Source organism: Staurois parvus, unplaced genomic scaffold (genome assembly GCF_062004578.1).
Source record: "Staurois parvus isolate SC_StPar_1 unplaced genomic scaffold, SC_StPar_1.0 ptg000262l, whole genome shotgun sequence".
Classification (NCBI taxonomy): Eukaryota; Metazoa; Chordata; class Amphibia; order Anura; family Ranidae; genus Staurois; species Staurois parvus.
Window position 1 is genome coordinate 5,396,363 of NW_028318058.1, and position 24,146 is coordinate 5,420,508.

The 24,146-nt window shown below is 41.2% G+C and overlaps 1 protein-coding gene across 1 annotated transcript in view; it reads left to right on the plus strand.

The window, feature by feature from the left end:
* Positions 1-22,682, plus strand: part of RNF149 (ring finger protein 149) — a 72,303-nt gene extending 49,621 nt beyond the window's left edge. Inside the window, exons 5-7 of the mRNA XM_089681255.1 lie at positions 9,498-9,594; positions 17,858-18,053; positions 19,871-22,682. Coding sequence (XP_089537381.1) covers positions 9,498-9,594; positions 17,858-18,053; positions 19,871-19,935 — 358 coding nt within the window. The 3' untranslated portion in view covers positions 19,936-22,682. The remainder of the gene's footprint in view (positions 1-9,497; positions 9,595-17,857; positions 18,054-19,870) is intronic.
* The last annotated feature ends 1,464 nt before the right edge of the window (positions 22,683-24,146 follow it).

The window sequence follows — 24,146 nt, forward strand, 5'->3', positions numbered from 1 at the left end:
ATTAAAGCTCAAAGACAATCCTTCCCCGATATCCCAAACCACTAGTCGGAACTCATGTAGGGTGAATGAATGCATCACTTTATTGAACACAACTCAAGTTATACAGTACATGCCCTCAGTAATCCCTGTCCCCTCCACCCCCACCAGACAGTCTGGCACCTGGTTTCCCCACCCACACCCAAAACTCTACAGTACAATACAGCAGTAATCAGCACAGTATGAAATCTGGATAAGTGAAAGGCTAAAAGTCCCCATTACCCAAGCAAACTGCAGAATGCCTGTCTAAATGACAGCTGCTAAACATATACAGTTTTAAAAAAGGTAGAACGGGAAGGCCACTTAACAAAGGGATAAAACCGGAATGGAAAGGGCAAAATGTTATCACAAAGGGATGGGTCTGCTTGGGGCTGGTCGGTTCAGAGGGTTACTTCCCTAACTTGGTTTGCCAGGACAACCCATCTGCATTGGCGTTTTGCTTCCCCAGTCGGTACTGGATGGTAAAGTTGTAGGGCCAAGCTCCACTGCAGCAGACAACCATTGGGGTTGTGATCGGTGAGTACGGTGAAGGAGCGCCTGTACAGGTAGGGCTGCAATTTCTTTAGGGCCCATACCAAGGCAAGACACTTTCTCCACAGCAGCATAGGCCATCTCCCGGGGTAACAACTTTCTGCTTGGGTAGGCCACTGGATGGTCGTTCCCGTCCTCCCCGATTTGGCTCAGAACAGTGCTCAATCTAAAGGTGGAGGCATCTGTATGAACACAAAACCATTTGGAAGGGTCAGGAGCAGCCAAAACAGGAGCATGGATCAGGTCACTTTTTGAGCTTTTGGAAAGCCGTTTCACACTCTGGGGACTACACAACCTGTCGGTTCAGATCCGTTAGGGGTTTAGCAATGGCGCTGTAGTTGGGGATGAATTTACGGTAGTACCCCGCAGTGCCTAGGAAGGCAAGGACCTGGGTCTTGGTTCGGGGAGTGGGCCACTTTGCTTCAGCTTCCACCTTTGCCGGTGCTGGTTGTTGCTTCCGACATCCTACCCAATGTCCTGGATATTGGACCTCGGACACCCCAACATGGCATCTGTCAGGTCGGATGGTGAGCCCTGCTTGCCCGATGGTATCAAGCACTTCCCCGATGGTATCAAGCACTTCCCCGAGGTGTCGGAGGTGATCCTCCCAACTATCACTGTAGATAGTTATATCATCTAGATAGGCGCAGGAGAAGTCCTTCAGCCCATCCAGCAGCTTATCTACCATTCAGCCGGGGCGTTCTTCATCCCAAACGGCATGATCCTGGACTGGTACAAGCCGAACGGGGTGATGAATGCCGACTTTGGTACCTTGTCCGCATCCAGCGGAATCTGCCAGTACCCCTTGCAGAGATCGATGGTGGTAAGGAAATTACCTCTGGCCATCCGGGCCAGCCACTCGTATATCTGGGGCATGGGTTATGCATCGGTCACGGTCCGGTCATTGAGCCTCCGATAGTCCACACAGAACCGGATGGTTCTGATCTTCTTGGGTACCAGGACCACCGGGGAGGCCCAGGGACTGTCAGAGGGTTCTCTCACACCTAAATCCAATATTTCCTTTTAATCTCTCTCCTCACTCCTTCTCTGACGGACTCGGGCACTCGGTAGGCTGCCTGCTTCAGGGGGGCCTGAACCTGCGTGTCTACCCGGTGGGCAGTTGTGATGGTGTACCTGGGCAGGGACAAGAACAGCCCTCGGTGCTCTTGGAGCAGTTGGCGGGCCTGTTCCTGGTCTCGGGCAGACCGGTCGTACCACCGTTTCTGTCGGCTCTGGGTGGCCTCAAGGTTGTCCCGTACTAGGGACGTCAACCGTTGTAGCCTCTCCCTGAGCTCCAGCACGTAGGCCACCACCGAGGTCCCCTCCTTGGCCACTGCTTCCTCCCAGTGTTCGCATAGGAGATCCAGGGGTTCTCGAACCCTCCGGCCGTACAGCAGCTCGAAGGGAGAGAACCCAGTGGACTCCTGCGGTACCTCTCAGTAGGCGAACATGAGGTGGGGGAGATGCCGCTCCTAGTCCTTATGGGACATGGTGAATGTTCGAAGGAGCTGTTTCAGCGTACCGTTAAACCGTTCGCAGAGCCCATTGGTGTGGGGGTGGTAGGGAGAGCTGTACAGCAGTCTGATCCCACACAACTTCCAAAGTTGTTGGATAAGCTCAGCCGTGAACTACATGCCCTGGTCGGTCAGGATCTCCCGAGGAAATCCTACCTGAGTAAAGATCTGCAGCAGGGCATGAGCAGCCGTTTCTGCCTGCACATCTCTCAGCACTACGGCCTCCGGATACCGGGTGGCGTAGTCTACAGTGGTCAAGATATACTTCTTGCCCGTGGGACTAGGCCATTTCAGGGGCACTAGTCCACGGCCATGCAGCTGAAAGGTTCCCCTACTATGGGTAGGGGCCTCAGAGTGGCCCTGGGCCTGTCTCCCTGCTTCCCTACCTTCTGGCAGACCTCACAAGACCAACCGTAGTCCCGAACGTCCCCCGATACTCCTGGCCAGAAGAAATTCTGGGTTAAGCAATGCAGGGTTCGTCGGTTGCACAAATGCCCAGCAAGGGGAATATCATGCGCAATCTGGAGAAGATCACGCCGATACTTCCTCGGTACTCCCATCTGCCGGTGAGGTATTTGGGCAGCGCCCACTCCCCCGCTCTCCCTGTGGACCTTGAAGAACTTGCCCTGATCCCACTCATACCTCACATCTCCCAATCCCCCAGGATCACTCCCAGCCCTCCATCTATAGGGGTCTAAGGTCCGGTCACTGGCTGTTTCTTTAGCGAAATCAGCAGGGGAATCCCAAGTCAGGGCAGGGAAAAGCTTAGCAGGGGGTGGGTATTTGATTCTTACCGGAGCCTCGGCAGGTAGAGCGGCAGCGTGCTCTCTAGTCTGGTGGTGAGTGGTGACCGGATGAGCTTCGGCAGGGGTCTCTGTGCCAAAAGTGGAGACCAGGACTCCCAGGTCATTTCCAAGGAGAACCTCAGCCGGCAAGTTCTGCATTACTCCAATTTCAACGTCCACGGCCCCAGCCCCCCTGTCCAGTTGAACCCTCGTGGTAGGAATTCGGTACACATAGCCTCCCGCTACCCGTACGGCCACAGACTGCCCGGTCTTGGCCTTTCTGGTACAAGTGGGTATTTATTGTAAATAGTTATAAGCAATCCACGTGGATACAGCAAAGAGTTAAATGCATAAAAGCATACCAAAATTGCCACCGCTCCGAGTTCTGGCCATGGTGTTGTGACGTCAGCACGTAAGGCTCCACCCAATGCGTTTCGTGTGCACGCACATGCCCCTGAAGATGTGCATATGTACGAATTGTGTTTGGTGGAGCCTTACGTGCTGACGTCACACTGGAGCTCAGAGCAGCGGCCATTTTGGTATGCTTTTATGCATTTAATTATTTGCTGTATCCACGTGGATTACTTTTAACTATTTACAATAAATACTACACTATATTGCCATACCTTTTGGCTCCTGTGGTGAGCTTCTCCCCCTAGGAGGATCCTTTGCTGGTTTTGCATAGCCCTGACCCTGGAGAAGTCCGGTCCCTATTTATGACTTCCTGAGACCCCCCATAAGGATCAGCATTAATGCTATTATACAAGTAGCGTTCTGGTGAGTGCACATCCATATAAGGGTGGATTCCTATGTTGGATCATGTGCACTCTTCAGCATCCCAGCTGGTATTGCTGCACCTTGTAGTTCCACGAACACCGGGCATTGCTGTGACCTGTAGTGCCACGGACTATGTATAATCACCATTATTGCTAAATAAGCACACATATATCACTTGGCACTTCTGTGACCTGCAGTGCCACGGACTATCCACTATTTTTATATTCAGAATTTTAGAGTTTTTTATTATTCTATGTGATCTGAGATGTTTTATTTGATTTATTTCACTGGAACATTGTATGAACACTTATATTCACATAAGTATTTATGATTGCATTTGTCACTTATGCTTTAGCGCTGCACTTATATTTGAATTGATTACTGTGGGTTTGTTACCTTGCCTTTTGTGCTAGCGGCTAACATATTACCTGTGCACGCCTCATATCTTGTGTTATATCTCAAGTTTATAACCATGCTAGAGCAAGAGATCAGTTACCTGGTTCTTTTCTATAGGCCTAATTTGTATTCACAGTAAAGTGTATTTTTTTTTTTTTTTCCCCAGTTGCTAAGATCAAGAATATGGAGCCTAATATGAGTGGGAGATCTAGAATATGGAGCCTAATATGAGTGGGAGATCTAGAATATGGAGCCTAATATGAGTGGTTTTATGAGATGTGATTGAATAGGGACCATTATTTTTTTTTTTTTTATTCAAATATTTATTAATTTTTCATATTTATAAATACATATAAAAAGAGAAAAAAGAAAATACAAAGGAGCATAGCAATACATTTCTTCAACAATCTCATATAAAAATTCTTATCCCCTTCTATTTCCCCCTTTTTATTTCCCTTCCCTCCACCCCTACTCTACCACATCCCCCCACCCTCCCACTCTGCATTGCTCTCTTGCTTCTTTCTCTATAGACTCAAAAAGAATCTTCACTTATCGCTTCCCATTGCTTCACATATATTCGTTTGATATACAAAATCTTCCCATTTCCTCCATCTCCCATTGTAAACCTCCATCTTGTCTTCTTGGATATAATACAGTTTCTCCATCCTACTGATCTGATTTACTCTCTCTACCCAGTCCTTTTCTCTCAGCACTGAATAGGGACCATTACGATCTACTGAATGTCAACCTACAAATTTTTTTTTTTTTTTTTAACTGACAGTTTGTATTAATTTTTCAAGAGAGTTGGGAAATAATTTCTTATATTTTGTGTGGATAGTTTTTCAAGAACCATACCTGGGTGGCTGTAGTTAAATCAGTGTTGGTTGTGACTTTATCATGGTGGATAAGGTAAAATAGGAAGATATCTATTTTTCTAAACCATCAAGTTTCATTGTAAAAAAAATAATAAAATATATATATACAGGTGCATTTCAATAAATTTAGAATATCATCAAAATGTTAATTTTTTTCAGTAATTTAATTCAAAAAGTAAAACTCCTATATTATATAGATTCATTACACACAGAGTGATATACAGTTGTGTTCAAAATAATAGCAGTGTGTTGAAAAAGTGAAATAAAGCTCAAAATCCTTCTGATAGCTTTTATTTCCATACACACAAATGCATTGGGAACACTACACATTCTATTCCAAATCAAAACATGAAGAAAAATATATCAAATTTGTGTTGTTCCTCTAAAAAAATTGAAGAAAAGTGAATATTAGACTGTTCAAAAAAATAGCAGTGTTTGTATTCTTCTTTACAAACTCAAACATTAACTATATAAACTGAAAAATGTTTGAAGATTTTGCTTTCCTTTGAATCAATTAATATTTAGTTGTATAACCACTGTTTCTGAGAACTGCTGTACATCTGTGTTGCATGGAGTCAACCAACTTCTGGCCCCTGTGAACAGGTATTCCAGCCCAGGATGATTGGACTACATTCCACAGTTCTCTATTCCTTGGTTTAGCCCCAGAAACTGCATTTTTGATCTCACCCCACAAGTTTTCTATTGGATTAAGATCCGGGGATTGGGCTGGCCACTCCATAACGTCAATCTAGTTGGTCTGGAACCAAGGTGTTGCATGTTTACTGGTGTGTTTGGGGTCGTTGTCTTGTTGGAACACCCATTTCAAGGGCATTTCCTCTTCAGCATAAGGCAGCATGACTTCTTCAAGTATTCTGATGTATTCAAACTGATCCATGATCCCTGGTATGCGATAAATAGGCCCAACACCGTAGTGTGAGAAACATCCCCATATCATGATGCTTGCGCAACCATGCTTCACTGTCTTCACAGTGTACTGTGGCTTGAATTCAGTGTTTGGGGGTCGTCTGACAAACTGTCTCCGGCCACTAGACCCAAAAAGAACAATCTTACTTTCATATGTCCACAAAATGTTGCGTCATTTCTCTTTAGGCCAGTCAATGTGCTCTTTGGCAAATTGTAACCTCTTCAGCACGTCTTTTTTTCAACAGTGGGACTTTGCGGGGGCTTCTTGCAGATAGCTTGGCTTCACATAGGCGTCTTCTAATTGTAACAGTACTCACAGATAACTTTAGACCTTCTTTGATCTTCCTGGAGCTGATTGTTGGCTGAGTCCTTGCCATTTTGGCTATTCTTCTATCCATTTGAATGGTAGTTTTTCGCTTTCTTCCACGTCTTTCAGGTTTTGGTTGCCATTTTAAAGCATTTGCAATCATTTTAGCTGAGCAGCCTATCATTTTCTGCACTTCTTTATGTTTTCCCCTCTCCAATCAACTTTTTAATCAAGGTACGCTGTTCTTCTGAACAATGTCTGGAACGACCCATTTTCCTCAGAATTTCAGAGAGAAATGCACTGTAACCAGTATGTACAACATTTGCTGCCTTCCTTCCTTAAATAAGGGCAATAATTGCCACCTGCTTTTCAAAGAATGAATAACCTCACTAATAGAACTCCACACTGCTATTATTTTGAACATGCCCCTTTCAATTAGTGATTCAATTACACAGAATCAGCAGCATGCATGTCATGACTGTTGGGTCTGTTGGATTTCTATTACTCTACTACACCTGCTAGTAAATTTGCCATGTAGAAATATCATTTCTACCAAAAACAGTGATTGATCAGGTTAGTGATGTCTGACTGTTATTATTTTGAACACAACTGTATATTTCAAGAATTTCTTTCTTTTAATTTTGGTGATTATGGCTTACAACTTGTGAAAACCCAAAATTCACTATCTTAGAAAATTAGAATATTGTGAAAAAGTTCAATATTGTAGACTCATGGGGTTTATTTACTAAAGCTGGAGAGTGCAAAATCAGACTCACTTCTGCATAGAAACCAATCAGCTTCCAGGTTTCATTGCCAAAGCTTCATTGAACAAGCTGAGGTTAGAAGCTGATTGGTTTCTATGCAGAAGGGAGTCTGATTTTGGACTCTCCAGCTTTAGTAAATAAACCCCATGGTGTCACACTCTAATCAGCTAATTAACTCAAAACACCTGTAAATGTTTCCTGAGCCCTTTAAATGGTCTCTCAGTCTGGTTCAGTAGGTTACACAATCATGGGGAAGACTGCTAACTTCACAGTTGTCCAGAAGACAGTCATTGACATCCTCCACAAGGAGGGAAAGTCACAAAAGGTCATTGCTAAAGAAGCTGGCTGTTCACGGAGTGCTGTATCCAAGCATATTAATGGAGAATTGAGTGGACGGAAAAAGTGTGGTAGAAAAAGGTGCACAAGCAACAGGGATAACCGCAGCCTTGAGAGGATTGTGAAGCAAATGTCATTCAAGAATTTAAGGGAGATTCGCAAGGAGTGGACTATGGCTGGTTTCAGTGCTTCAAGAGCCACTACACGTACGTATCCAGGGCATGGACTACAACTGTCGCATTTCTTCTGTCGAGCCACTCCTGATTAGAGACAACGTCAGAAGCGTCTTACCTGGGCTAAGGAGAAAAAGGACTGGACTGTTTCTGAGTGGTCCAAAGACCTCTTTTTGGATGAAAGTAAATTTTGCATTTCATTTGGAAATCAAGGTCCTAGAGTCTGGAGGAAGAGTGGAGAGGCACAAAATCCAAGTTGCACAAGGTCCAGTGTGACGTTTCCACAGTCAGTGATGATTTGGGGAGCCATGTCATCTGCTGGTGTTGGTCCACTATGTTTTAACAAGTCCAAATTCAGCACAGCCCTCTACCAGGAAATTCTAGAGCACTTCATGGTTCCCCCTGCTGACCAGCTTTATGGAGATGCCAATTTAATTTTCCAGCAGGACTTGGCACCTGCTGACACTACCAAAAGTACCAATACCTGTTTTAATAATCATGGCATCAATGTGCTTGATTGGCCAGCAAACTCGCCTCAGAATCTGTGGTGTATTGTCAAGAGGAAGATGAGTACACCCCAGATTTCTTTTCAGAATCAACATTTTCTATGGGACACTATACTAAAAAATACTCCCACAAAAGCAGGCCATTGATTGCAAACAAGAATTGATTATTTGCACACAAATTTTTCCTAACAAATTCATTCAAGACCATGTTGCAAAAATGAATACACCCCAATGAAAGTCTTAGGAGCAATGCTAAACTTTGACAACAAAATCCTAATTAACAAGAATTCAACTACAGTTCAGTCTAATTATTCATTGAAAAGGTGTCCAGCAGGCGATTATAAAAGGCTGTAGCTTAACAAAGAAAACCCCTTCCCATTTCATGCTGTCAACAATGGCACCACTTGGAAGAGAAATGTCTCATCTCTGATGAGAAGGGTTAAAGCGAATTACCATGCAAGTTCCCTGCAGTTAGCTAAAGAAGTAGAAAGCCAAACTGGGGTGATTGTTTCACGTTAAACAATACAGCATACACTGCAGAGGAATGGCATGCATGGGTGTGTTCCACGAAGGAAGCTTCTCCTAAAGCCCATGCACAAAAAGCCTGCCTAAAACTTGCCAGGGCCCATGCTGAAAGAAGACTACTGGGACTCTGTACTCTGGAGTGATGAGACTAAGATAAATGTATTTTGAACTGCTAGCTTTAAAACTGTCTGACGTCGCAAAGGTGAGGAGTACAAAGAAAAATGAATGGTGCCTACAGTGAAACATGGTGACAGTGTCCTTCTGTGGGGCTGCACGAGTGCTGCTGGTGTCAGAGCTGCATTTCATTGATGATATCATGAATTCACAGATGTACTGCTCTATATTGAAAGAGAAGATACTACCATCACTCTGTGCCGTTGGTCGTCATGTATGTTTCCATCATGACAATGATCCATAACACACATATTAGGCCACTGTTACATTTCTAAAGGATAACAGGGTGAAACTGATTTAGTGGCCAAGTATGTCTCCTGGTCTGAACCCAGTCTAACACCTATGGGGAATTCTGAAGAGAGAAATTGAGAATCACTCTCCATCCACCATCCAGGCTCTAAAAGGGGTCGTTCTTGAAGAATGGAAAAAATAGATGTTGCAATATGTCGCCAACTTGTTCATTCCATGCTTAGAAGATTTGGTGCTGTCCTTACAACTGATGAAGGTCATACAAAATACTAAATATATTAGTATTTGTTGTGGGGTGTATTCATTTTTGCATCAATTAATTAGATTACAAAATCTTCAGTTTTGCTCAGTTATATTATTAACCTTACTTTCATGTAATGAGCTAAACAAAATGTTCTTTATAACTCAGTTTTGTCAAAAATGTGGAAATTGTTCTTGTGTTCATTGAGATATTGATTAAAATCTTACTTTTCAAAAGGGGTGTACTCCTTTATGCTGAGCACTGTATATTATACACACATACTGTACATATGTAATTATTTTTTTGTTTTAATGTGTGTGTATATGTATGAGGTGATGAATGGCCATATGATGTTTGCCGCTTTTTTGTTTCTTCTCTTCTCAGGCATATTTTCCACCGGTTGTGTATAGACCCATGGCTACTTGAGCACAGAACATGTCCAATGTGTAAATTGGATGTTATTAAAGCGCTTGGATATTGGGTGAGTCAGTTACTCCTTAGATCAGTAGGTCTGAAAATGGCAAACCCTTATTTCCTTTTGATACCAAATGTACAAGCATGCAGTACTGTCCACCTTACATTAAATGTTTTTAGTAAGGTGCTACAATATCACCTTAAATGTTTATTGATGGTTATCCAGTAGGAAAAATAAAATTTTTAGTTTTTTGAAAATTTACGCCCACATGCCTGAAAACATGACTGCAAGCGTTTGTGCACACATAGCCAAGCAAAATGTTTTCTGCAATACATGTCAAAGCACACAATTACACTGCATTTCTGGCTCCTGGATGCCACAACAGGCACATTTTACTCTGTATGGCTGTACCCCTCAACATATGGCTGTGTGCAAGACCCCTAAGAACTAGTTTTATATCAGAAAGCGTGCAGATAATTTGGTGACCAATCTGTTGCGGGTGACAATGTATTCTGAACACTCCAAACACATATTGCAAACGGACTGCAGTGAGTTTTTGCCTGCACTGGATCACATGGTAACACAATACCATGCTCTTTGGTGCAGTGTGTTTTTAATAAGTAGTCCATGCGCTACGTCTGGTGAGATTTCAGGCCATTTAAGATAATAGGCTGAAAATTGCACTGCTCTAAATTGCACATTAATGCGCACCGTGTTTTGAGCGATTTCAGGTGTGAACCAGCCCTGAGGCCTGGTTCACACTAGTGCGATTTCAGATGCAACTTGAGTCGCACAGAAGTGCATAACAAAGGAAATTGCTTTTTTTTCAATATTGCCTATTTACATCTATGCGACTCAACATGGCTCAATTTTGTAAAAGGTTTCTATATTACTGTGGTGAAATTCCAGTGTGATTTTTGGCCCCATATAATACAGGGAAGGAAACAAGTATTTGATCCCCTGCTGATTTTGAATGTTTGCCCACTCACAAAGAAGTGATCAGTCTAAAAATCGAATGGTAGGTGTATTGTAACACAGAGACAGAATAGCAACAAAAAATTCAAAAATGCATGTCTAACAAATTATGCACTGATTTGCATGTTCATGAGGGAAATAAGCATTTGATCCCCTTCACAAAACATGACTTAGTACTTTGAGGCAAATCCTTTGTTGGCAATCAGAGGTCAGACGTTTCCTGTAGTTGGCCACCAGGTTTGCACACATCTCAGGAGGGATTTTGGCCCACTCCTCTTGGCAGATCCTCTCCAAGTCATTAAGGTTTGGTGGCTGACGTTTGGCAACTCGAACTTTCAGCTCGCTCCACAGATTTTCAATCGGATTAAGGTCTGGTGACTGACTAGGCAACTCCAGGACCTTAATGTGCTTCTTCATGAGCCACTCCTTTGTTGCCTTGGCCATGTGTTTTGGGTCATTGTCATGCTATAACACCCATCAACGACCCATTTTCAATGCCCTGGCTGAGGGAAGAAGGTTCTCACCCAAGATTTGACGGTACATTGCCCCATCCATCATCCCTTTGATACAGTGCAGTTGTCCTGTCCTTTTAGCAGAACACCCCCAAAGCAGAATGTTTCCACCACTATGCTTGACAGTTGGGATGGTGTTCTTGGGGTCATAGGCAGCATTCCTCCTCCTCCAAACATGGCGAGTTGAGTTGATGCCTAAGAGCTCGATTTTGGTCTCATCTGACCACAGCACTTTCAACCAGTCCTCCTCTGCATCATTCAGATGTTCAGTGGCAAACCTCAGACGGGCCGGACATGCTCTTTCTTGAGCAGAGGGACCTTGCAGGCACTGCAGGATTTCAATCCTTGTCGGCGTAGTGTGTTACCAATTGCTTTCTTGGTGACTGTGGTCTCGGCTGCCTGGAGATCATTGACAAGATCCTCACGTGTACTTTTAGGATGATTCCTCACTGTTCTCATGATCATTGACACTCCACAAGGTGAGATCTTGCATGGTGCACCAGACCTAGGGAGACTGACAGTTGTTTTGTGTTTCTTCCATTTGTGAATGATTGCACCAACTGTTATCACCTTCTCACCAAGCTGCTTGAAGATGGTTTGGTAGCCCAGTCCAGCCTTGTGTAGGTCTACAATCTTGTCCCTAACATCCTTGCACAGCTCTTTGGTCTTTGCCATGGTGGAGAGTTTGGAATCTGATTGTTTGATTGCTCCTGTGGACAGGTGTCTTTTATACAGGTAACAACATTAGATTAGCAGCTTCTAATCTCAGCTTGTTATTTGTATGAAAGACATCTGGTAGCCAGAAAACCTGCTGAATGATAGGGGATCAAATACTTCTTTCCCTCATGAATATGCAAATCAGTGCATAATTTGTTAGACATGCATTTCTTTTGAATTTTTTGTTGCTATTCTGTCTCTGTGTTACAATACACCTACCATTCGATTTTTAGACTGACCATTTCTTTGTGAGTGGGCAAACGTTCAAAATCAGCAGGGGATCAAATACTTATTTCTTTCACTGTATACAAACCTTATCAAAGTTGTATCCAAGTAGCTCTACATAATTGCACTGAAAGTTGGATCAGAATCATATTGCAGCAGTGGTGAACCTATCCTAAACCCAATTCACACCAATAGGATTTGCCATTTGACAGTTCAAAATCGCATGACAAATCACACCCTTTTTGTGCCTATGGAATAGTTCAAAGCAGTGTGGTATAAACTTGCACCGATATTTTTTTTTTTTTTTTTTTTTTTTTTTTTTAAAGGTTCCCACACTACTTTTGCCAATTTTCATGTACAACGTACATCGACCTCTGTGCAAGAAGTCACACAGATGTTGGCAAGACGCATATGAAATTGCACTACTTCAGCTGAAGTAGCAGGATTTCAAAGCTGCATTCTTTGTGAACCATGGCTAAGTTGTCCTGTGGGAACACATTTTGAAGTTCTTGGTATAATGTTTACTTAAAATTTTATTTTTTTGCAGTTTTTTTGGCATACATAAATATTTATATAATTTACAATAACAGAGAGGGAGGTGCATTCTACAGCAGAGGAGATATATACTGCCTTGGTTGGAATTAACATGAACAGTTCCATTTGCTGTCACATTTCCTCATTTGCTCAATTCATACATTTTTCTTTATAGAATGTGTAGCATTGGAATAGTTTGGGTATCCAAAAAAACAAACATTGATACTCCCTTTCAGGCTGCAGCTGACTGTTGCCGGCTCTAAGACCGAGAACTGAGCGATCAGGTGACTGTTGATTGCTCAGTTCTCGGTCAGCTCTGAGCAGAATGCGGTGACTGTCTGTCACTGCTCTCCGTTCTTTCCCTTCAGCTGGAGAGGAGGACTGGCACAGCTGGCTTTGGAGCTAGAGCCAGCTGTTATTATGGTAGCTGGCTGGATCCCGATAATATGGTTGGAATCGTTCTAGGTTCTGGAGCAACTCTGACGTCAGTTTTCGGCTGGCTCTGGTTCATAGAAGTGCAACGTAACCAATATCTAACACAATCTGTAGCAAAATGAGGGTGACACCCGTCATACATTGCTGCTTTTGTTACTACCACTATCTCATCCTACTGCTGTAAGAAAAAGCATAGCTGCAGAACTACTATTGCCATCTTTTACCACCACAACATAATTAACATTCTGTTTTATTTCATTGTGCCCTCTGCTTAATGTTGGTAGAGCTCCATTTCAGCTTTCCATTTCCTTTAAAGTGATCGTAAAGGCTTTTTATTTTCTTAAAATAAAAAAGAAGTTATATTTGCCTGCTCCGTGCCCTAGCCCCCTGCCAGTACTGTCTGATTTTTCATTTTTGCGTGCCCTCTCAGAAAGCTAGGTGCTAAGGGGGCATCCACGCACGTGCGCTCCCAGGCTGGGCTATGTGCATCCAAAGACCCCCTTCTGCTGCCTGTGGAAGTGATTTGACCGGCATTATATCACTTTTGCAAAACTGAATTGACTGCTTAAAATTATGATACAGGGATGATGCCTGCAGATACAGACATACCAGTGTAACCACTTCCCACCCTAAGGACGTCATATTATGTCCTTGGGTTGAAGTGGTTAAGGGTCACTATACATGTTAGACTCTGACAGAACAATATTTGTAAAATCAACTTTAGGTTTACCAAAACCTCTACTTAAACTATCCAATCAATTTGTATCCATTCAGGCGTGCTCTTGAACTACATAGATGTTGATAGAGGAGTTTTTACAATCAGATCGTTACATGTGGTGATCTTAAGTGAAGATTGTCTAAAGCAACAAAACTGGAAGAAAATTAAGCTCCCTTTTTTCTATGTGCTTTTATGTGGAAACCATCTTCTTCAGTTACTGCAACCACATGTATGCCAATCTCTTTATCGAAGGCCATCCCCTAAGGGACTTTTAGCCTAAAATACAAAAAAAACCATCTGAGCTTATTTAGCATCGTACTCATCGTCTTCCTTCATCCACTTTTCCTGGCCTATCTACAAGTAGAAGAGGGATGTATAATGTTGAAGCTTAGGCATTATCTATGTACCTAAATAAATAAACTTTTAATGAAGATTCTATCATAATGTATTTATTACACTCCTTTACTGTATGGGATAAAGTACAAGTACTACTTTGTCCCATGCAACTAAATGTTTCCTAACCCTAGTTATGAGGTCTGACCTGCCCCCTCTTCTCCTGCTGGTCCTGATCCGACAACAGCTTTGATGGAGACAGCTGATTTTATAAGTGCTGCCTCTATCAGCCATTTTCTTCAAAGCTTGGGCTGGCCACGGCAGGAGGGGAAGGGGTAAGTTGGACCTTTTTTAACTAGGGTTAGAAAGCCCATAAATTGATTTCCCCCCCCCCCCTTTTTTTTTTCGTGTTTGAACAACAACAAAAAAGGTCAGATTCCTCCATTCACATCAAATCTTTCCCGCGGTGGTATAGTACTCTGAACTCAGGGAGCCTTTCCTGCTGTCACAATACATTGATCAATGTTGGCACTGATCATTCGGGCAAAACCGGACAGGACCATTGTACACAAGTTGATCAATAGATTGACTTGTGTACAACCAGCCTGCCCATACCCGGATCAAAATTCAACCAGTCGAATTTCAAAGTGTGTATGGCCAGCTTTAGGAGGCACTTCACAACATTGGGCTAAGTACTACTTGTAATTTGTATGTAGAAGACAGGACTGTAACAAAAAAAGAAAAAAAATTTAGATTTTCTTTAAAATGACACAAAAGCGAATGTTGCTGTTTTATCAATTTGTATGATGGCTATTCACCAGATGAGCAAGCTTCAGGTTCACCAAACATAAATATGCAGCGGAGCAAATTTTGCCTTCCCTTTTACATGTAGCTGTACAAGTTGGCATCTGATGGTTCTTCTCCATGTGTCTTCTAGAAAATGGAACACATGGCCTGTGGTATAATAGAGCTTGTGAAGATTAAAAAAAAAAGAGGTCTGCTTTCAATAAAATCCCTGGTTTGTTTGCTTCCAGGTAAAATCAACTGCCATCTGTGCTGATGAATTAAGTGAAATAGCTGTGGTTGAGAAAGTTGTTTGAAGTGAAATTACATGAAGGGATTAAACAAGGCAATTCTTGCTCAGGAAACCCTTCTAGACTCTGAAGAGCATCTGTTCATTGTTCATGAGGGCCTTTGTGTTACTTCCCCCTCCAGCAATGGCAGGCACACAGCAGTTCATTGGAACTTCAGCATACCTTTCATCTTACTGTGATCATAAGGTCACAATCTTACAACATAGTACATGAAAACCACAATAAACGGTACATAGTCTTCATAAATATTTTAAGATTTCTTGGATTACATTACTTTTTTTTTTTTCTGTATTAAATTTGTAGCTACACTGATTGTATGGCACCTTTGTGCATTCAAGGGTCATTTTTTAATTACCTGGTTCTAGCAGAGATCATTTTTCTGCTATCCCACTGCACTGGTTATTTTGTTTGACTTTACCAAAAATGATGGTCAAATTATATAGTAAAGATGTATGCGAGCGCAAGATCAGAAAAGCAGCTGGCATACAAGTTAAACCTCTATGACCTCCAAATAATCCAATATAAATATAAATGCAGCCCTAAAAAATGATAAACAACAATATTAGTGAATTATAAGAAGTGGGCACTTATGCAGCGCTAAAAAGGGGTATAATGGTGAGTCGTCATATAGTGATGTATCTTCCAGATAAAGTCAATAAATATAAATATAAAGTGACTATAGTGCATCTTATAAATGATATAAATGCAAATAAAGTCCAAATATGAAGGTGCTCCGTGCTGGTGATCTCTATATATACATATCTATATATCTGTCTATATATCTATATATCTATCTATATCTATCTATATCTATCTATATATATATATATATATATATATATATATATATATATATATACACACATATACATACATGCACCCACCAGTGGTCATCTGGGTCACGGCGAGGGTAGCGCACTCATCTGGCACACCATAGGCACACAAGGCAACTCCAGTCACTCACAGGACATTCCCTGCTCTCAGGGACAGCTCCAAGCAAGTGTCAGACCACCAGATCAGAAACATCCAGAATTGGGGAAATCTCCACCTTAGGTGCTCGTGTATACCAAGCCAGAGACAAATAGGTACTGATAGTGTAGTATTTTTATTCAAAATCCAGTAAGGTAGGGAACTGAAAAGCACTCACATGTGATATAGACTTTCTAAAATGGCCGTCGGCCTTCCTTGCCGTCGTCTGCGGCGTGACGTCACTATGGTAGGTTCCTCTCTGACGTGTTTCGTGCACCAGCACGTTATCAAAGGGATCAAATCATCCCCTTGATAACCTATTCACAGTAAAGGGAAAATGCTGAAAAAACAAACATTGCAGCCATCCCATCTAGGAACTGGTAGGCTGCAGTATATTACATTTTAGTTTTTGGGTTTAGATACACTTAAAGGAATCTGGATAGGAAACCTTGCCATAATATTTGTCTTCAGCCTAGAGTGGAACTAATATTTTTCTGTGGAGAACAATCCTTGATTATACCATAGTTATCTATTTGGTGTTGTTCAGATGGGATTTTATTTTTATTTTTTGAGGGCTACACCAGTACATGTATGCAGCTCTTGTGTATTGGATCTCAATGGGGGGGAATTTTATTATGTCTGGAGCTGACAGAATCTTTAGCAGCTGTGTAATGGCAACAAATCAGCTTCTGTCTTCAAAGCATTCAGTTAAGTTTTGAAACTGAAAGATTGATGCTAACTGGTTGCTCTGCCCATCTACTCAAGAATCTGGCTACCCCAACTTTGGTGGTTTAACTTCAAATATGGAACATCAGGAGATTGGCTTATTCAGGATTGTAAATAGTTGATTGTGCTTGATGAGCAGTGATAGTTCAGTAATGTGCTGAACTGCCTAAGGAAAGCAGTACCTGATTCATACATTTGCAAATCAGGGGAGCGATAAATGATTATATCCTCTTTACAGCATAACTTCCTACAAAATGTTTTGTTTTGGATAGAGTCAAGAGGTTTTAAAACCTTTTGTCAAATTTGTATTGCTGTCATGTAATCTAACTATGCTGCAGCTCTGTCTTCTACCTTTTGTGTGTGGAGATACTAATGCAACATAGGAATATGCTATCCGTATCAGTGTTAAATTGTTACTAAACCCACATCATAAACTATCAGCATGCTTACATAGTGAAGCACACACAGTAAAACAGCACACAGTTAAACCTTTAATCGGCCCAGATGTTAACCCCTTCGCTGATTGCCTCCATTCCTAGTATAAAAAAGAAATTCCAGTGTATATATACCGCCATTTGTAGATGCTATAACTTTCATGTAAACCAATTAATTTGCTAAAAAAAAAAAATCCTAATACGTGCAAAGACATGTCGCAGAATACATTTTGGCCTAAATTTATGATGAAATTTTATTTATTTTTTTTTTACTGGATGTTTTATAGCAAAAAGTCAAAAAAAACAAAACAAAAAAAAAAAAAAAATATATATATAGTTTATTTTTTTTTTAATTGTCAGTCTGTTTTTTGTTTATAGCGTAAAAAATAAAAAAACGCAGAAGCAAATACTACCAAAAGAAAGCTCCATTTGTGGGGGGGAAAGAAGGACATAAATTTCATTCTGGTGCAGCGATGCATGACTGCACAATTGTCCGTTAAAATAACGCAGCGCCGTATTCCAAAATGTGGCCTGGTCAGGAAGGGGGGTGAATTCTCTGGAGAGAAAGTGGTTAAACAGTCTGTGTTTAGTATCACTTTAACTCTGAGCTTGATATTTCTGTATCAGCCTTATTAAGTCTCCATAAAAATATTACAGGTGGAGCCTGAAGAACCTCTGGAAATCCCTGTGCCTGAATCCATTGCTGGCAGCAGCCTCTCAGTGGGGACTTTAAGTTTTGCCCAAGAGGAGAACCGAAGTGAAATAAACAACCTGCCTACTTCTTCAACAGGTGACACTCTACAACAGTGTAGTATTGCCAAGGAGGATGCAGGGGAGACTACGGCATTGCTTGGTGAGTGCTTTGCTCCTGACGAGTTGTTTTTTTTTTTTTTTTTCTTCTTTTCGTATCTTAGATTTTTAGAGGTGTTTTCACTTCTATTTGGCAGCATAGGTGACTGATAACCAACTGAACAAATATCCCCATTTTTTTTTTTTTCCCCTTCTGAAAACCATATACTTTTAATTTATTCAGTTCCCTGATAGAACAAGCTTTTATAGAGTTAAGTTTGGTGAATATGTGATCTTTGCTCTGTTACAAAACAACTTTCAGCATGTTTAAAAAGTCAGAATTGACCGTATGTCCCCTGCCAGGAACACTTTGAAAACCTCCAGTGGATTTACAGAAGAGTAGTTTGACAGAGCTCACTATAAACACGACCTCCTAGAGGGAAAATTGGTGAATGGCCATGAATGTGTTGTAATAGCTCAAACTATCCATCTTCAGTTAAAATAAAATATGCTGTGGCTGTCATTATTAGGAAATAGCCAGTGACTGTTCACATTTCACAAATGCTGCTTAGCAGTCTTAAAGCCCAGCTCCAAGGATTCAACAAAATCTACCCTTGCAGTGGCCAGCTGTGCAGGAGGGGCGTCAGCAGGAAGCAATGGGGAGACCAGAACACTGATCTTCTGGGTAAAGATCTGTGGGGGCGGATGTCAGCAAATGTCTGAACACTGGATTACAGGCAGGCTGTTCTCCCAAGTAGAATTCAAAGATGAAAACTGACCATGCTAGGATGAATGTGCTTTCTTTCCTGGCGTCATCTGTTTGATATAGGAACAGGAGATTGACGTATCATTTAAGAATTCAGAACCTGCAATATATAAAATTTTTTGGGGGTTCAATACCATTTTAATTCCTTTTAGGTTTATATTATCTAAAATTATTTAAAAGGAAATCTTTATCTTCTTGCCATATTTTGGCTTGATGTTCTGATATGTAAATCACTTGCCTATATGGTTGGTTGCTATTGGTAATGCACAGTTCTCTCTGTTGTGAATGTAATTGCACATGCGACATTCTTGCAATGCATGTAATTGTAGCCAAGATTCTTGAGTGTACTTTCCTGGAAAACAAGCCTAGAACAACATTTACACTTAAAGTGGAACTTCACCCTCTCAGTCAACATGGACTATGTTTAATCCTTATGCTGCTTGCATTAGTAAATAGATAGGAAGGTATATTATATTTATGTGTTTAAAACTTTTTTTTTTTAACATTTCTTCAGTTGCTTCTTGGTTTCCATGCCTAGGCAAATGATGTCATACATCCCATGAGTCTCCAGGAAAGGAGGGAGGGTTCTCTGCTCAGCCTATCCCTGAGCTAAGGGAAGATGGATTCTAGGAAGTAAATGATTCACGAATCATTTCGCCACCTCAAGATGGCCACTGCCAGAAATGCCAGGGGGATGTTTTTCAAAATAATTTCTCAGCAAAATAAAGCATGGAAGGGGAAGTTGGCTTTGAATTTAAAAAATAAATGAAATAGCATTTTTAGTCTGTGGTGCTGGCATGCAATGCGGTTCCAGTCTAAGGCCTCAAGCAGACTTCTTGCCTTGGTATTAGTCCCTGGGAGAATTTTGCCCTAAATGCTTGTACTGGTTGATGCCCTGACCAAACCCGGTCAGCTTCTCATAGTTTTACAGGCTAGCAATGGTGCTGGGTGGTGCATCTGTGACTTCTACCTGCACCTTAACGCTGGAGCCCCACGTAGGCCTGAAATGTAGTGATGAAACTTTAGGTTCTCAGGCTATGATCGTTGAACTAGTGAATGTACTGGGGTTGGTGTAGCAGCGTTTGTGTAACATATAATGATTTCTTCCTCTGCAGATGATCCTGGCAGCGAGGAAACAGGAGAACAGACACAGAATTCTGGAAGCTCTTCTTCTCACTAGCCTTCCTCATCTAGGACCTTTCAAGACTGTGCTAGAACTTGTTTCTACTTTTACGGGTTTAAATAAGCCATGAACTGACAGTTGGTTTAATGAGAGGAGGATGGCAGGCCTACAAGCTTCTGATACATATCCTTTGTTTTCTTAATATTCAAACCCTTTCCCCAAGAAATGCATATGGCACTTGTTACATGTTCGTTTAAGGTCAGATGACACATTTTTATGCAGATCAGTCGCTGATTACACAGGGGCAATCATTGGATTCAGTGCTTCTTTTGGAGTTGATATATATTTTTCGGCTGAAATCTGGAATCTATATTGGACTGTAACTGTAGCAGCATGGACGTTAGTTATGTTTACGTTTAAAAGGCTGTACTTGCCTCCTCTCTTACATGTATTCATTAAAACATGAACAAAGACGCAAGCAAAGCACTTATTAGAGGGGATGCTATCTGTCTTCTGGTACTTAATCCTCTAACATTTTGTTCATGAGGGTGCTGATTCTGGATATCTGCCTCAGGAATCTGTATAGACTGCAGCAATGAACAAGTTCTGTTACTTGTGATCCACCTCCCAATCCGGACCCCACAGCGATGAACCAGTTCTCTTGCTGGATTCCACTCCACTCAGGAATCCTCGTCCCCTGCAGAGATAATGCTTTGTTTTGGATTCAGCTCAGGAATCTGTGTGATTGCCGTGATTGAGGTTCTGTTGTAGTGGAAAAACATGTAAACATTACAGCACTGCCCAGCTTTCTGTGGATATGCTCATAACTCACTGATTATTTAAAGGTTTCATTCATTAATGGGGGCATATTTATAAAGACCTGGCTAATCTAGGCACGTTTTCTGTGCTGGATTTGTGGCACATTTGCTGGTAACATTTGTGCACCTATAATGTGGGGAATGTGTTTGGAAATTTTTACTGGCAAACCTCAAATGTACAGTAGAGACCTTTTTCATCTGCTGTGAATATTTTTCAAATGGCACAGAATAGAGAAGGTTCTGTTTAGCTCAATCTAATAAGTATCTGGCCTTGGAAATTCTTTTTTTGAGATTTTATAAGATACATTTTTACATGATACAAATTGGTATATGACTTTATATAGTACTAATAATTCATAATGGTTTTTATGATCCTAAAAACCTTTTTTAACATTTTCTTTTATTATTACAGGTATTTATATGGCGCCAACAGGTTACACAGTGCTTTATATACTGCCCATTTACATCAGCCCCTGCCCTCAAGGAGCTTACAACGAAATGTCCTTATTTCACATGCATATATACTCGCACATATACTAGGCCCAGGGAGAACATACAAGTACTGCATATCAATATGAATTGTGGATCAAATCAAAACTATGACTGTTTTATTTTGTCTTCTGTAGAAGTGCACTATATTATTGTTGCCCTTCTACAATTATACATTCCTTCGTGTATAATGCATTGAACATGATGTGCAGCAGACAAGAAATGCAGTTTTTTTGCGGCCAAACCATGTTACTTTGGGGGGTTATTGAAGCAATCTGTTTTGTACTGCTTTAACTTGCTGCTCTGGGAACATGTGTAACATGTATTCTTCATTTGAAAAAACATGTTTGTTCATGTTTCAGAACCTTATCCAAAAATCATGCTAGAGAAGCGGAGCTGACTGAAGCCAATACATCTGAATGTGGCATTCCCTGCAAAGTACAAAATCTACAAGCAGCATGCACAGCAAAGTCAAAGCCCTGTTCCTACACATCTGCAGTTCTAGATCCTCCCTGACAAGGCCTTAAAAATGTTCTTGGTAGAAGGCTGAGATTGCTGATACCCTTTGCACTACTTCAGCATCAGATAGTTTTGTCTTAAGAAAAAGCACAATCACCAAGTAGACAAGACTATCGGAGCCTAAGCAGGGTACACACTAGAAGTATTTTTTTTTTTTCATTCAACCTAGCGGGCTAAACAAGGTAACTGAGGCTTTGAGACTCCTCCTCACTAGTTTCACTGAAAAAGCAGCAGATCTTAAGATGTGATAATTAACCATCTTTTGAGCTTCTAAAGAGCCTGCTTACACCAATGAACTGCCTAGCAACATCTGTTTGGAAGTTTTGGGGTAGCAGGTTGATGTGCTTAGCAAGTGCTGAGTTTGCAGGTTCTATATTACAAAGCTTTGAAATGCCTTTTAAAGATGTAATTTCAGCTAAGTGAATGTACAAAATGAAAAAGGTCATATTTGCCATTTTAAAAATAAGGTGAATAGCAGAGTAGTTTAGTAATAAGAGGAAAATCTAGCGTCCTTGAAACCTGTATGGGGAAACTGCAATGGGAAAAATACAGAGGCTGACTCTGAGAATGCGAGCTGTCTGGACGTCTCTGTCATCAATATCTTGAGCCACTGACTTGAAACTGATGCAGAGAAGAAGGTCATATTAAACTGAGAAAACTTAATCTTCATGCCTGTTTTCAAGTTCATTTCAGTAGCCAAGTGTTTTCAGATGGGAGGTGAACAAGACCTATATTTTTTTTTCTCATTGCAGGTTTCTTTTGAAGCCTAATCCAATCCTATAACTAGGGTGAATACGTGGTGAATGTCTTTATAAATATGCCCTTTAGTCTGACCAAAGGCTGCTGATTTTTTTTTTTCTTTCCTTGTTTACATTTAGACTGAAAGCAAATAACATAATTATAGCGTTATGTACTGTGCTGAGTAATATACATAATAAGAGGAATTAAAGCCTTTTTATTGGTTGTAATAAATCTAAAGTATGTTTTTGGTGTTAACTAATTTTATTTATAGCCTGCATACCTGTCATCAATGAGAGGATTTTCTGCTTTAGTCTCTCTTGAAGTATTTTGTTAATGGCAGTTCCTGTGGAAAATGTGTAATTTTTCCCTCTAGTGCTGTTGCATGCAGGGAGTCACTAATTATTCCTAGTAACCCAATATAGTGGTTGGAGAACCAAGTGTTAGGCAAGTTTATCAAATTTTGTCTGTGAGCAAATGCCTTCCTTCAAACAGCTATGGGGAAAATTAAATGAGCAGATGAGCGGCACAGGTGCTACAATTGGTATTGTGTAAGTGTAATTGCAAGTAGCAGACTTTAGATCTTCTCAAAAGGGGTGCGCTAGTTTTTCTAGCCTGTGGATAGAAACTACATAGGTGAGTACTCCTAAAGCTGTTTACTTAGCAAGCCTTCATCCCCCAGCCCTTCTGATTTCCCTTAAAGGAGAAGTAGAGCCAAAGCTCTTTTGGTCCTACTTCTCCTATGGATCACAGGTGTGCAGAATGAAGGGCTAAAGCCTGCTGTCAGCTGATGTCACTGAGCCAGTCCAGGCTGTGGAGCGATCTTGACTTTAATGTTGGGATCCACCCAGATGCCTGGACCAGCAGTTGGCACAGCCTCACAGTGAGCCACTGAGAGCCTGCGCCAGCCATTTCTGCCCCCTGCACAGCCCAGTGCTCCAGTGAGTGCTGGAGGGGCAGAGCAGAGATCCAGAGACTGTCATCAACTCTTTACTCCAGTGAGAATGAGAACCGAACGATCAGCGATCCTTGATTGCTCATTTCTGGGTGCTGTGTAGACCTAGGTGAGAATTACTTTTTTTTTTTTTTATATTACAGAACTTCTTTTTTAAATGCAAGGTCTTTTAATATTTTTATGCAGACTATAAACCTCAATTCCAGACAAAACTTTTTTTCTTTTCTTTTTTTTTGTTTTGGATAGACTTGGGATAAGTAAATACCGGTACATCTATCAAGTTCTTACTGTTAGCTGTGATCCTTTTGTGGAAATTTCGCTACCAAAGAAATGAGGGGCATGTTTGAATCTGTTAACGTTACAATTTTTCAGTCCTGGTGACAAACGCTTTCCTAATTTTACTGAATAAAATAAATAGGTGTTTTATTGCAGTCTGTGTCCATACTAAAGAGATTTCTATACAGTTCCTGTACTGAGAGTAAATGAGGAGAAATCACCTCAATGGGAGCACAGACTGCCGGAAAAAAATTCCATAGTGATCTATCCTTACCCTATTCTAAGAGCCCTTTTTTTTTTTTCTTCCTCCTTTTCAGCCCTGGTTCACACTGAATCCAACTTTACAATCTTCATATGAAGTAGTGTGATTTCAAAGCCACAGATCTGTGCAATTTTTTGTACCTCCTGATTTCACTGTGGCTTGCGACTTAATTTAACAGAAGTAAATGCAAGTCGTGATGAAAATGGGGAAA